At 40.3% G+C, this 14,743-nt stretch overlaps 1 protein-coding gene across 1 annotated transcript; it reads right to left on the bottom strand.

Moving 5' to 3' along the window:
• Nucleotides 1-1,712: 1,712 nt before the first annotated feature.
• gata5 (GATA binding protein 5) lies at nucleotides 1,713-7,801 on the bottom strand. The gene is made up of 6 exons (XM_029507001.1): nucleotides 7,279-7,801; nucleotides 5,560-5,729; nucleotides 3,029-3,157; nucleotides 2,444-2,528; nucleotides 2,208-2,338; nucleotides 1,713-1,832 (listed from the first exon to the last, which is right to left on the bottom strand). Exons 1-6 carry the CDS (start codon nucleotides 7,799-7,801, stop codon nucleotides 1,713-1,715), a joined length of 1,158 nt encoding a protein of 385 aa, XP_029362861.1.
• Between the last annotated feature and the right edge of the window lie 6,942 nt (nucleotides 7,802-14,743).

Here is a 14,743-nt window from a genome sequence, read left to right on the forward strand (position 1 = left end):
TGATCATCATCATCACAACGGTTTCAGGATTTCTAAATTTTCCTGTCTGAGGGACTAACAAAAGATTATTCATTCTTAAACTTTGAATTATAAGACATGATTAATATCAGTGTTGAGATTAAAGGTAAGGGGTCTAATATTTTGGGTTTCAAATTAGTCCATCTTTTTTTTTTTTTTTTTCTTGCAAAACACTTTTACTCATATTGGACTAATAAATGGGCAAACTTAAAACTGGCCTAACACAACAGACCAAACATAGGGGCAAATACCTTTATGAAATACGCCCCATGTATCAAAATTGGGTTTGGGAAGGAAAAAGGCTACATCTTTATTAGTCAACGGATGACTTACTTAGAAAACTAAAATGTACCACTGACTGATGCATGAAAATTATTGTGTCAACTGTTGAAATCAAAAAGTTGAATACTTGAGACAGCTCTTGAGTAGCAAAACTACTCCTGTTCTCTACCTTTATGTAATTCACAAAAAGGTTAGATTAAATAAAATCCAGGTTATATTTGGAGCATAAGGACATTAGATAATTCAGATAGTAAGAACTGTTAACTACTGATGTATCATCAAATACACGTAAACTTTTTGTGAGAGTCTCTTGGAAATCAGACAAATTTCCATAAATCAAATATACAGCATTAAATGTGAATCACTTTATTAACCTGAATGGATTCCAAAGCGTGTCAATACCAGAGAGAACACAGTTTTTCAGGACAGTATCACATTAAAATTCACTAACACATTGGAAAAACACAGACAATAAAATTAGATTAATATGTTTAGAATAATTATTGTGTTTAGCCTTAAAAATTAGTCATTGCACTTTCATTGATGTCAAATATTAAAATAGTAAAATGATAAACTTTCTGATATGTGGCCATGATGTCAGAATCAAAACAACCAGTAATGATTTTTTCTTTTGAAACAAATCTCATGAGTTTATAAATTTATATCTTGTACAAACAAATCACGAATACAACCCAAGTGTCAAAGCTCAGGGGCCTCACGGCGCAGCAGCCGACACTCCACAGTGAGCGATGGGTTATAACAGCCTGGCTTTAACTGCCACGACTTTTAACTGTCCTTATCTCAACATAAATAATGTGTCTATAAAAGTTAATAATCTACATGTTAGTAATGAGACATGTTCAACAGCAATAAAAAAGGTATTTTCTGCCCATTTGACAAGGTTCTTTCTGCGATAACAAGAAAAATATTGAAAGTGTTGTGCCACGGAAAAAAAAGAAAAATAAAAAAGTTGCTTATCCATTATGTTGTTACTGAGGTTTTACATTCCACCTGTCTGTCTTTGCATTGCTGTTTGAAGAAGTTTTTCTCCAAAAATAGAGATTTCTTTTAGCAGTAGGTAGTTTCTTGTTGCGTGCAGAGGAAATCCAGGAGAGCCGGGGTCAGCTGTGGGCCATGCAGTCGATGTGCCAGGGATAACACACGCTCACCCTTTTTTTTAAAGTGCCTTCCAGGTATCCTGTGTTCTTGTCATGTTGACAGAATGGTCCAGGTGAGCTGCAGGGGCCCAGTGTGATGCAGTGCAGTACATGATGCAACCAGCGGATCAGACGTCCTCAGAGTACTGCGTGAGTCCCGGTTTAATGCTTATATGTCACAGTTTTTTCCACAGCTCCAGTTCATAGGCCCAAGCTGTGTGCTGTTACTGCATCAGTCCCGGTGGTCAATGCTGCTCAGGCTTGAGACAGAGCACACCAGGAGTTCTGTGGAGCCATGGAGGTTGGGGTAAAGGGATAATCCTCATATTTAATATCCACATGTCCTGATCCAGTGCTGTCTAACTGAGAAGTCGTCTGCAAGGAGGAAAGAGATGTTAATATCGAACCAATTTTACAGATGTAGTTCAAACGATATATCCACATAATGCCATCTGTGCTTCTGATGACATCATTGTGGTTGATTAGTCATACTCTTTTTTTAAAAGATCAAAAGTCATTTCATCCCGATGGAGTCACCGCAATCAGTGGATTCACGTGCCAGGGTGAAGTATATCTATGCAAAGGTCTGAATTTAACTTTGTCCTGTGAATTTGTGTCCTTGGCTGATAGCTAGCTTATACTGACGAGCGCAGACCTGTGAGGGATGATGAAGATCTGGAGTGTGCTAAATCCTTGAAGCTACTGTAGCTTATTAGCTGTATTGCACTTTGAATTAACACTTTTTTTTACCTGAGTGGCAGATGTCACTGTTTGTCCAGCATAAGGTGAAGGGGCCATGTTGGGTTCACTTTTAATGGTGCAGGCATGCTCTGAGACTGAAAGGGAGGTTGGGGAGCTGGTGTTAGAGGTGGTAGAACCTCCTACAGAATCAGCAGGGGAGCAAAAGAGGTTTTCAGAATGACAATTTTTCATAGAACACATTTCAACTGATTCTGAACCCATTCAGGCACATCTCTTTTCCTTACCTGTGGATGTCTTGTTCTTGGGCATCTTGGGTTTACGCTTCCTGGTTTGAATGCTCTCTTTCTTCATGGCCAGAGGTCGAGGAACCTGCAGAGAGCACAGCGACACACACATCAGCTGTCACCCCACATACAGTAGAGGCGACAGTTCGCCCCTTTAAACAGAGATCCCGTCATGACACCTTTGCTTGTTTAGACTGAACCAAACAGAGCCAATCAGGCGCAATACCTCAGTGTGTCCCAGCACTCAGCTGTCACGACTTAGCCCTGAGATGAGCTTGGCTGCCAGCTTCATACTGGAACCCCAAGTACTCTGTTTTCAGAGCTTTTATACAAAATGGTGGGTGAATTTAAGGTGCCACATTCCTGCCTTGGACAAGCTGTCTAAAACGGGCTAGTGTTATGACAACTCACACGAGCCACCCCCCCTTCACCACTCTGATAACAATGACTTCAGTACCCTTGAAGAGGATTTTATGCTTTGCAAAGAATGAGCTGTTCCCTACTGATGAAGCGGTTTGCTAGAGGTGAAGCAGAACAGATTAAAACATATAAATTCCCTCTGTCAGAGACGGCGGTGTGACCTACCCCATGCAGTTTCATGTAGAGACCACAGGCGTTACAGACAGGTTCTCCCTCTGCGTTGCGCCTCCACAGTGTGGTGGTGCTGGTATGGCAGTTTGTGCAGCACAGACCAGCTCGGCGTGGTGTTGTCTGCTGCAGATGGAGAAGACGAAAAGCAGCATTTGAATTAAAATCAGTTGTGACACCCCGAATGAGACACAGGCTTACAGCCGACAAGAAAAAATCCTAGAACTATTGTTTGAGAAGCTTGTTCCAAAATCAATCAACTCTAGGAATGAATTGCAGGATGTCAGTCTGCGAATTGGTACGACACGATACAATTGGTATCCCTCATCGTGCCCATGTGAGTAAAATCCCAATAACTCCCTGGCTGGAAAAGCTTTAAAGACAATGTGAAGATATTTTTCTTTCTCACACCGCAGTGAGACTATCAGCTCAGTTTCAGTGAAGTGTGAAGAAAAGGAACCAAGCTTGAGGACAGAGTCATATTGCTCTCTAGATCCGCATCTAAAAATGGCTCATCCAAGGGCAAGGTCACTGTAGAACAAATAAAAACAGAGACAACCGCCCAGTGGTGTAGGACGATTCTCAACCGCAGCTGAGAGGCAAGTTCCTGGGAAATATACAGCTGTGAGGCCTTGACACCCCCACACATTACCACAGAGCTGCTTTCCATTTTCTAAATGCCCTCTTGCCCCAGATACATTATAGTACACATTTTCATTTTTGCATTGCTGGACCTATATTTTATACTTTTAAGAACCAAAACTCATTTCAATGTAGTTTAACATCTCCTCTCCCAAGTTTCTTTCTGAAGCTCACGTAAGGACAGGTCAGCCAACAAATCAAAAGAAAGGACCGGAACTGATTGGTTGGACTGTTTTCTGAGTGAAAACATATACATTAATTCCTGTAAACATATAACAAATTTCACGCACACACTCAGCCAAAACAAATTGTGCAATGGATGGTTGGTCCACAAGGACCTTATTTGTGACACAAAGTTCCACTAGTCTTAATCATCACTGATACATGTTTGTGCTAATCAAGGTGGAGCTGATTTTGTCTGGAGAGTATTTTTATCTGTTATATCACTCGAACATTCATTCATTCATTCATCTTCTACCGCTTATCTGTTTCCAGGTCACAGGGGCTGCTGGAGCCAATCCCAGCTCACACTGGGTGAGGGTGGGGTCACCCTGGACAGGTCCCCAGTCCATCACAGGGCCGACACAGAGACAGACAGAGACCAGCAACCACTCACAGTCACACTCAGACCTACAGAAAGTTTAGAGTCACCAGTTAACCCAAACATGATGTCTTTGGATGGTGGGAGGAAACTGCAGTATGCGGAGGACACCCATGCAGACACGAGGAGAACATGCAAACTCCACACAGAAAGGCCCCAAGCCGGGAACTGAACGCACAAACTTCTTATTGTGGGACAACAGCACTAACCACTATGTCTGTTGAACAGTTTGCTGATGAACAGCAAATTAAAAGGCCCTCTCCACAAAAGATAGCTTGACAAGTCACTACAGAAAAAGCCGGTCCTGGTTGCTGGTTAATTCTCATTTTGTATATGTTTTACTGTAACATTTTAATAGAACTGACCCATTGTTCCTGTTATTTACAACAAATTGGTTTTTACAGCCTGCCATTAAAAAGGCCTTTTTTAATATCCAAGTGAAATTGCCAATCCAAAATGTTCTTTTGAGGTACAAGTGTGGATTATTTTTGGATTTCAAATAAAACATATATGGAGATGAGACTTCTTCTCAGATAATTTTTCTTCATTTAATATATTTACCAACGACCTATTTATAGGCCAGAAAATACTCAAAACAATAGCTGCAGGCCCAGTTCATACAATAAATTATTTTAAGCATAAACTCAAGATGCCCAACAGCAATCTAGCAAAAATACGAGGCAGTGTGGTTGAAAATATATATATATGTTTCTCTATCAAGACAAAATCTTAATCAAATAAAAAAGTCAATATACTTGTTATTTTTCCACCTCCACATATGATTAGCCTTTGTCCCCTTAGTCTTAAATCAATTTCTTCTCTTTTCACTCTTGTACCCTTTTATCCTGCTGTGGATAGTGATATTTCAGGTGGGGAAATATTTGACATATTTTATTGCAGTAATAATTACATTTTAATGATATATCAATAGAAATTGATAAAAAATATTATTATATACATTTAAGAATTATAATTGAAACATCAAAATTAAAGTAACACCTCGACAAAAAAGTTAGTAATGAAAAAGTAACTTTCTTTTCTTTTTTGCATTGCTTTTCAATTTCTATTTGGAAAGAAGTATTTAAGGAAAAAAATAAGATGTGATCAGCATTTGTGTGTGACTCGAATAATAACAACACTGATCTGGATCTAACGACTCATATTTCATTTTTTACAGTGAAGAATCAAAATCTGCAAATAACCGTCTAATTCTAATGATAGAAAATGGATTGGGGTCGAGGCCTGTGGAAGAGCGGGAGCGTCCTCCCCCCCCTCCGTGTCTCACCAGTCGTTTTTGAGGCTTGATTAGAGGCCTGTTGATGCCGTTCATCTTGTGGTACAGGCCGCAGGCGTTACACAGGTAGTGTCCGGTACCGTCCCTGCGCCACAGCGGCGTGGACACGGAACCGCAGTTGACGCACTCTCTGCCCTCGGTGGGCATGTCGTCCATCAGGTCTGCACACACGAGAATGAAATGATCAGCACCTTCACACTGTTATGCCGCCGTGACTCTGAATAAATCTCCCACAGGGAGCTGCTTTGCGATGCGAAGGTATCAGCCGCAAAGGAAAAGCTAAAAAAAACTTTTGTCTTTGGATATTTGTACACATTGAATGTTGGCTGAGAGACTTCATTCTAAGGCAGCATCTGGCTTCAAAAATAAACAAAATTGTTTTTACTTTTTTTTTAAGGTGTTTTTACTTTATTTTATTTTACCTGAGTGGGAGGGTCTGGTTATCGGCCAGTGAGTGCGTGATAAATAGCCAGCGGAGGAATTTAAACCCCCTCCGTTCAGTGTGATTAAGGGAAACCAAATTGCCAAATGCATTTAAGGGAGACATACAGACGGAGGAATCTGTTTAATGGCGGCCCAATCAGAGACCCAAGGGTTAAAAAGAAAGCAGTTTTACTTAAGTTTCGTTCTTGTGCTTTGTGATTTTTACAGACGAGGACAACAGGGCACATGGGTTTAAAGAACAGTTTTAGGATCACGTTTAACCAAATTTTAATAATGTCTTTTAGGATAGAAGTGTTTTATTTATTATTGCATACACATATTTTATATGATGAGAAATTTAACAACATCAGCGTGCCATTTTAAAATCTAAAATTCTTAAACCATTAAGAACTATGTAAGCCTCCGTGCGCTCGTGCTTTTGCCACCATTCCCACGTCATTTTGTGTAAAGTCCCCCTTTTTGTATCAAAGACCAAAGGGGGAAATATTGATGAATGAGCGAGGGCTGAGGTGTGAAACAGTCTAAAGAGCAGATCATGAAACACCTTCATCAGCTTTTCATCAAAACGTCTTCTGCCTTAACTCACTTCAAACGCCGCCTAAAGTGACGGCTGCAGGCTTGAGGTGATAACTGCGCCTTTTTGTCTCCGTGTGGATTGAGCTCTGCCACCGCAGCTCTGAACTGTTACTGGGGAATTCAATTAACATTTTGTAATTGATTGTTTTTATTTTCTCAATGAATGTTTATTGTCTGCGTGTGATGTGGGATTGTTGGGAGCCTTGTTTTTTAGGTGGACTCTGGTCCTAAACAGGTCTCTCTATCAGCATCCGTGATAAACAACAATGTGGACTCTACTCCTGATAAACGAAATCTTAACCAACCAGGAATAACTGAATTTTATTACACAACTGTTTTCTTTTGGTTCTGCTGTCACAAAAATAAGCTCATAAATAAGTCATAAAAAGAAGGCTTTACAAGCTCGGACTTGTAAAGCCACAAATCCTTTAATTTAACTTCAGTATTAATTCATGTTAATATGTTAATATTAACGAAACGAAAGCCTTTGCATTCATTAGTTGAAGTGTAAGACGACTAAACTCATTAGCAGCGTGTAAAATACTCATCAATGTAACAGCTCAGCGAAGATTTGACTAAGAAACGTTTATAAGAAACCCAGCTGGTGGTGACACGTTTAAGACATTTAATAGGTAACATATTTAGTGATAAATAAAATGATCTGAGTTTACCCTGGAAGCCAATACTCACCCAGACTGGACCGTCTTCCAGACAGGCCGCCCTGCCGGCCCTGCAGACTGATCACCCCGCTCTCGAAGGGTCCTGGTGTCCAGGAGGACGTAGCCATCTCCGGGCTCACGTAAGCGTAAGGGCTGGTATAGGAGCCTCCGACGGAGCGCACCAGGGCGCCTCCGTACTGATCTGCCCGGGCGCCGTTTCCGAGAACCAGCGAGCTCTGGTAGGTCGCGTCTCGGCCCGTGTTGCTGCTGATGGGGGGGCTGTGCGAGTAGGAGAAGCCGTGGTGAGGGTGAGGGCTGCTGGGGTTGAATGAGGAGCCGTCGTTGCCGGCCTGGGGCCAGCCGTGGTGGTGTCCGCCGAGGCCGTGGGACTGGTGGGGCGAGTCGCAGGTCTGCAGGTAGGAAAGGGTGGGCAGCATGGCTGGTACTCTGGTGCTGGGCACATAGACCGGGGAGCTGGCCGAGGGGTGGATGTAATTCCCGGCGTCATGCGTGTAAGGGGACTGGTTGGAGGACAAGGCCAGGCTTTGATACATTTTCAATGCTGGGATGTCCTGTTAGGAATACGGAAAAAAATATATGTTGGCTCTTTTGGACCTGCCCTTTGTCCTGAGGTGTCCACGCGTAAAGACTCTTCCAGGTTCTGGTAAAGAATTTTCCTGAGCCCTGTAACAGATGGCTTAGAAGAAACCTTGACGGGATTCCTATCCTGTAAAAGAAATAAATAAATGAGTAAATTAATAATGGAGATATTTATGTTAAATGTGAGATCAGGAAAAATTGCTGATGAATTTCTCCGGTTTGGAGTAATTCTCTCAGCCTAACGGCTGTACCAATTACATCAACAATCCCATGAGTGAAATCACAGCTGTCCATTCGGGGACAAAGTTAAGCATCATGACCAATATTTCACCTGTATCATTCTGACTGACATGGAATTGATTAAAATGACATTAACTATCGCAGACAGAGGTGACAATCTGCGACCCCAGACATCCTCGGCTCTGCGCTGCGTCTCATTAAATCATAACCATAACGGAAACAAATAAATCACAACAGATAGGAACTCCCCTCCGTATCTGCCGTCATTATATTTTCTATCAATAGTAACTCAAATCACATAAAAGCTTGATAATAGCGCTCGCAGCATTGGAGGAACACAGGTTCTTTCCAAGGGCTCTCAGTGTATTATCTCACCAGATAAGGACGGTCGGGTGATAAAGCAGTCCGACGCTTTAGTCTTCCACACAGCGGAGCGCACTCCACGAACACAGAGAGGGAGCCGCTTCTCCAAACTATCTGCTGCTTCAATGCGTAAAAGTTGCGTCGGAGATAAATAAAGCCAAAGTAGTTTTTTTTTTTTTTTTTTGTGGTCCGGGAGGACCACAACGTTTCCCTTCCCGGCGGTGTATCTGGAGATAGTTACTGTCGCTGATAATTGCTGATATGGTTGTGCTCCTTTTCACTCCCCTACTGGACGATTTGTACCGAAGAGAAACACGTGACGCAGTCCGCTGCTCCGAGGTAGGCCTTAGGTGGGGAGAGAGGGAAGGACGGAGGGAGGGAGGGAGGGTGCAGGAGAGGGCCTGAAATTGAGGATTAGGGGCTGCTAAGGAGACACCTGTATTGACCTTCTCACAGTTTGAACCGTGTTTCACGAGATACACATTTAAATGTTTAGAATAAACAGGAGGCAGATTTTATTTCTTTATTTTTTATTTTTTAACCTTCGTGCGATTTACGATTTAAACCTACCATGCGGGCCATAATATGTGTAAAGTGCCGTGATGTAAGTTTGTTTTGATTTTTTTGCTATATAAATACATTTTATTTGATTTGATAATATTGGCGATGTTTATGAATCTCTGTTTACATAATTTTAATGGTGCATAAACTCACACTGATATCGTGAATATTTACTTTATCCAGATTCAAATTCACAGGCCACATCAGGTCTGCTTGGTGGAATATTTTTAAATGTGTTCAGGAACAACCTGGGCAGAACCAGGCTTATGCAAATTTAGACAATAAACACGATCGGTTAATCGAATTGAATTGACTGCAATCAGGTGATCCGGGATGCAAAAACATAACACAATAACATGTAAAGTGAAGAAGAAGTTGCGTGGCGTTTTTATTGTGAGATAAGCGTGGTTGAATTTTGTGTAAAACACAAGAAACAACTAACAGTATAGTCTACAAAACAATAACTTCACATAACTCAGGTTGCTGAAAAAAATAACACAAAGACAGGAATGGAGCAGAGATCAGATCAAAAAAAAAAAACAAAAACAAAACAGCATATATAAAATACAGTCAGGCTATTCGTTGTTTTCGTATTGTCAAGATTTCAATTGTTAACAGGAAAATGATTGAAAGCAAGATAATTTGTTAATATGTAATCGATTATGAGAATATATCCCCTGTATTTCAGCTGATTACGTTATATTTAGCTGATTTTGAGTATACAAGTAAAGGATTTCATTGTTTCCCCCACAAGGCTTTGAAACCGAAATGAAATTTTAATCTGTGCAAATGAAATGTAGACTGCGCAGGTGGAATATTATTTTTATGCATCGAATAACTACATATTTAAGCATTAGAAGTGCACAGGAATAGCCATTTTATTCGCAACATTCACAACAAAAAAAAAAAAACGAAAAACGAAACGCCCCCCCCTTCCTCCTTATGTCCACTTTTGGAACAGCTTTGCATCCAACGTGGAAATGTTATCATTATTGCAGAGTGTGAATTGTTTTTATTTTGCAGGATTCACATTTTTTTGCGTATTCGAAAACTTGGTCTTTCGTTAAGAGATAGAGAAAAAGGAGCATTGTGTATAAAAATATATATCTCTGTTTTATTTTCTTCTAATTGGATAGTATTTTCTTATGTTACTACTTTGTTTGCAAGGAGTAAACACTAAATCCACATAAATGAATATTTCTGGCTTTTACTATAATTCATCAGAAGCATTTTTACCTTTAAATATTATATTAGTGGAGGATCAGAGAAGAAAAATTGAGACATCTATAAAGACAATATTTATCACTGGACAGGTCACCTGACTCCTTATCTTAACCCTTTGTGAAATCATTATTTTCATGTCAGGACAGCCACATTTATAATATTGAAATAGACCCAGGGTTGAGTATTTTAATTATCCAGGGGAAATTGTGTCATTTCTCCCATTTGATGTCAGTTTAAATCAAACAGTTGTTCCGCATTCTGGCGAGTGAAACAATGAATTTTCACAGTCAAAGGTAGATCACCCAAAGTTGTGCTGCAGTTTCCTCTATGATAAAGTTTAAAATGGAGTAAAAAAAAAAAAAAAGACTTGAATCATGGTCAGTGTACAGTGGATGCAGAAGCAGACAGCAGGATAATCCTTAACAGAGCCTCACACTTTCTACTCGTACCTTGGTGATAGGAATCAGCTCAGTGGTTTGGCACTGAATAGAGAGAAAAAGGAAAGCTGATCAAGACGACTAACTGGAAAAATGTGACTGAAGAAAAGCTCAAAGGGTTACCTGCTGTAAAATGCATGAAGATTGGAGGAACTCCTCTTGGTGCTCCCTGATGAATCTCTGCGAAGCCTGCACAACTGCTGCATCTGACAGGATAGACCTGCATCACACATCTCACAAAAGGAAAATTTGAATTATTGGGGCATAACTTTTTTTTCACTGACTGGATTTTACCATTTCATTCGTCTGTGTAAACACCTTCTTTCCAGCTGCATCATCCAACTTGACTGTGACAGTGATCTTATTTGTGCAGCACATTTAGGGAGATAGAAACATGTTAGTTTATATTTGTGTTGAATTAGAGTTCTGCACGTCTGCATGGCGAAGAAAAATCCAGATGGTTACCTTAACTCACCCTGGAGACCAGAGAAAGGGGAAAAAAGCTAGATTCTGTCCAAAGGCAACAACATGGACCTCCCAGCACTTCTAATACTCACTGTTTAAGACTTTTATGTCAGCTGTCAGTCAACTGCCTAACCCTAACTCAAACATGCATAGTTTCTGACAGACATATGATGACAATGAAAACATGAGCATGGCATCTTGTATGGTAATTTCCTATGTCAAAGTCTGAGATGGTCACTTATTCTTCCCGGCTCACTACAGAAGTAGCACCTGATTCTCCCACTGACAAAACAGTGAGAACAGTCTTGTCGATAAAAGGTCATGGTTAAAGCCTGTGAAATGTCATGAAGCAAATAAAGACTGGACGTACTGAAGTTGAAAAAATTAGGAGGCTGAGGTATTTAAATTGTAATGAGAAAATAAAAAAAGGTTCTGTCCAAAGGAAATTAAGTCCATTACATTTATATCACACCAACACACAACATCCCACGTATTCAACTTGAATGAAAACCAAAGGTAGGTACATGTTTGTACAAATGCTGATGTTTAGCTGGCTATATTTACATTGTCACAGTTGGTAATGGTTGCACAGCCAGTGCTCTACGCCTGTGCTTTGGCAAACAAAAGTTGATTTCTTGGAAATCTCCCTTGAGGGGAACCAATACGTTCAATCATAAATTACTTTCTATAAAACTTTGCATTTGCTCATACCGCATTATATCAATATTACATTATCTACACAGTATGATAATATTGGGGTATTTTTCATCCTATTATTGGGGATCAGAACAGGAAAAACATTAATCATCGAGCTGCTGATTTAACCTCATGTGTTTATATAGAGTCTCTCCTTGTTTCCATTGCAGTCTTGTACTTGATAAAAGCAATTTCTGAAAGAACATATAGACTTCTATTTTCACCAAGCTCAAATAAAGCTGTGTGACATAACATTCCAATTGTATGAGAAGAAAGATTTCCTGCAGTCTGCCCGTGCACTAGGACATGAACTTTAAGAGCAAAGCTGCATTTTAATTTTACAAAACATTGGTTTGTTAAATAGTTAGAATAATTGCAGTGTGTGATCACTTATTTTCCAAAAGCAATTTCTACCATTGTCTGTTTTTGAGTTCGCACTTTTAAATGAATAAAATCAAAACTACTGAGGGGTGGTAACACGTCCCCTACCATCCCAGATGAAGCGTGGGGCACCTCAATGATTTGTTGACCATTCGGAAAGAAGGACGGGGTATCAGCTGGAATGTCCCATCGCTTAGGTGGGGTTTGTCCGGTGAAGTGTATTTGCTCTGAAAGAAATGGCTCATGTTATACGCATGTTACACACGTGAAGCTTTCACAGATGGGAACATGATTGTTTGAGACGTATGAATGGTGTTTCATTCTGAGATTCCGAGTTTATGAGCGTATTCTTTTATTTGATTATAAATAGGTTAGTATGGCCTCATACTCCCTAGTGAAAAATATTCCTCTGTAAATGTCTCCAGGAGATAGTCTGAAGAGGTAAGAAGGGTATATCAATTTCATTAACCTCTGCATCATCTGCAATTTTAGCTACTGTGTGTAACATGTTATGAATTTGAGTCCTCACGTGATTCGGCCCAAAAGAAAACATGCTTGATGAGGGCTTGTTGAGCTTCTTCCTTTCTTCGAGGTTGGAGGCTGCTAAATAATAGCGAAACAACATTGATAAAGATATGAATATGCTTTGCTCTGTTAAACACTTTTATTCAAAGGAACTTACAAGTTAGTGTGGTGGCAGTATTTGGTATACGAGCTCAGTTATACATCTATTGAGAAGAGGAGATTCATCAAGGGCATACAAGGTGGTCGTTGGGTATGTCAGGTTGCTCAGGAGAGAAGGGATCCTCTTCCGGAGGATGAGTCACCTATTCTTCTTTGGCCAAGGGTCGGACAGCTTCTATTTCTTGTCACAATTTATTATGCTGTAGCTTATTGCTAAAATTGCTTGGCCTGTGAATGTGGCTTGATACAATCCTGTCTCTGAGCTCTGAAGATGGATCATCCCAGTACGACAATAGCCATCGCTGCTCTACTCTACTGGCGTCAATGTGCTGATGTGATACGGATGTGTTGAAGACGAAGCTTCATCCCAGTAAAAGTTCGCACCTAAACCACTCTGAATCCCTAAGAAACCAAATTCTCTGCTCAGATGAAACCAAGTCTGAACTGCTTGACCCTCCTCTCCTGGCGGTAGGCATGTTACATCATTTCAGATGACTGGTGGTGCTGTTTGACTTTGTTCTGCTTATCTCTGTGTGTTTCTGTGGTGTAAATCAGTCACTCACTCAAACTTTTGAAAGTTATTTTTCACTCAACTCACAGTTAGTTTGGTTTGGTTAGCTCATAGCGATTAGCTCTCACTTTCTCCTGCTCTGTGTGCTTCATGTTCAGTTACTCCTCTGCCTCCTTTAGTGATAATGGTACATGTCATGAATGCAGGTTGTTGATAGATGTGGAGGAGAGACTGCACTGTAGCTATCCGGTCCCATGTCGTCGATGCAGGCTGACCCTCCAGCAGCTCCCGAGTCAGGACGGCTGGGCGACTGTGACAAGTACTGAAATGTCTCTCCACATTGTGCTGCTTTACCGTCGCAGCAGACGTCCCGCAAATGAGACACGCACTTTTTTCTTTCTCTGTCGTAAAAAAGAACTCTTCCTCCTAATCACTGTAAAAGTTGTATGTTTTCTTTTGCTTTTCTACCATGCTTTATTCATTTGTTTCAGGAAAGAGTGAGATGGTGGTGACGTGGCATGCGCACAATTTTGACCTTTGACTTCAGACCAGAGTTCATACATATCACATTTTTGTTTGAAAATTTTTACTTTGAATGTTGTCATTTTAAAATCTACATTAATGCAAGTGTTTTTGATGATAAAAGAACAGCAAAAAAAAATATTTTTTTTTAGTTGCTAACTGCTTTCTATCAGAGTTCTCTGAGTTTCTATGTTAATTAATACTTCATGCAGATAAAATTATCATAGTGGGTGATTTCAGTATTCATGTAGATGTCAGCGACAGCCTTGTTTCTGCATTTAAGTCATTACTGGACTCAGTTGGCTTTCTGCCGTGTGTGAATGAACCTACTCACTGTTTCTATCACACCTTTGATCCGGTATTGAAATTGAGCAATTAATATGTCCTCTCCACCCTCTTCTCTCTGATTGCTGCTTAATAACATTTGAGTTCACAATAAATGTCTGCAAAGCATCTGGGAATAAATTGAGCTATAGTAGATGTTTATCTGAAAATGCTGTGACCAAATTTTATGAGAATATTCAGACCTTATTTGCTAAACTGCCGTGTCTAAAGTCAATAGAGGGCTTCGCCTCTACACAGACTGATGACCTTGTGAATAGCACTATGGCCTCACTTAGTTCAAATCTGGATTCTGTAGCGCCTCTGAAAAAGAAAGTCATGAAACAGAGGAGGCTGGCACCTTGGTAGAGCCCTCAAATTTGTGCCTCAAGGCAAATGTCATGAAAATTGGAAAGGAAGTGGCGGTCCAGTAATGCAGATTAATTCCACTTAGCCTGGAATGAAAACTTATAAAAAATCTCTTTGCATTC

The sequence above is a fragment of the Echeneis naucrates genome, chromosome 7 (assembly GCF_900963305.1).
Source record: "Echeneis naucrates chromosome 7, fEcheNa1.1, whole genome shotgun sequence".
Taxonomy (NCBI): Eukaryota; Metazoa; Chordata; class Actinopteri; order Carangiformes; family Echeneidae; genus Echeneis; species Echeneis naucrates.

Coding starts and splice junctions, on each gene's coding strand:
- gata5 (XM_029507001.1), bottom strand. CDS start 7,801: ATGTATCAAAGCCTGGCCTTGTCCTCCAACCAGTCCCCTTACACGCAT. Junction 2,529..3,028: donor TCTACATGAAACTGCATGGG/GTAGGTCACACC, acceptor TGCTCTCTGCAG/GTTCCTCGACCTCTGGCCAT. Junction 1,833..2,207: donor CAGTGACATCTGCCACTCAG/GTAAAAAAAAGT, acceptor TCCTCCTTGCAG/ACGACTTCTCAGTTAGACAG.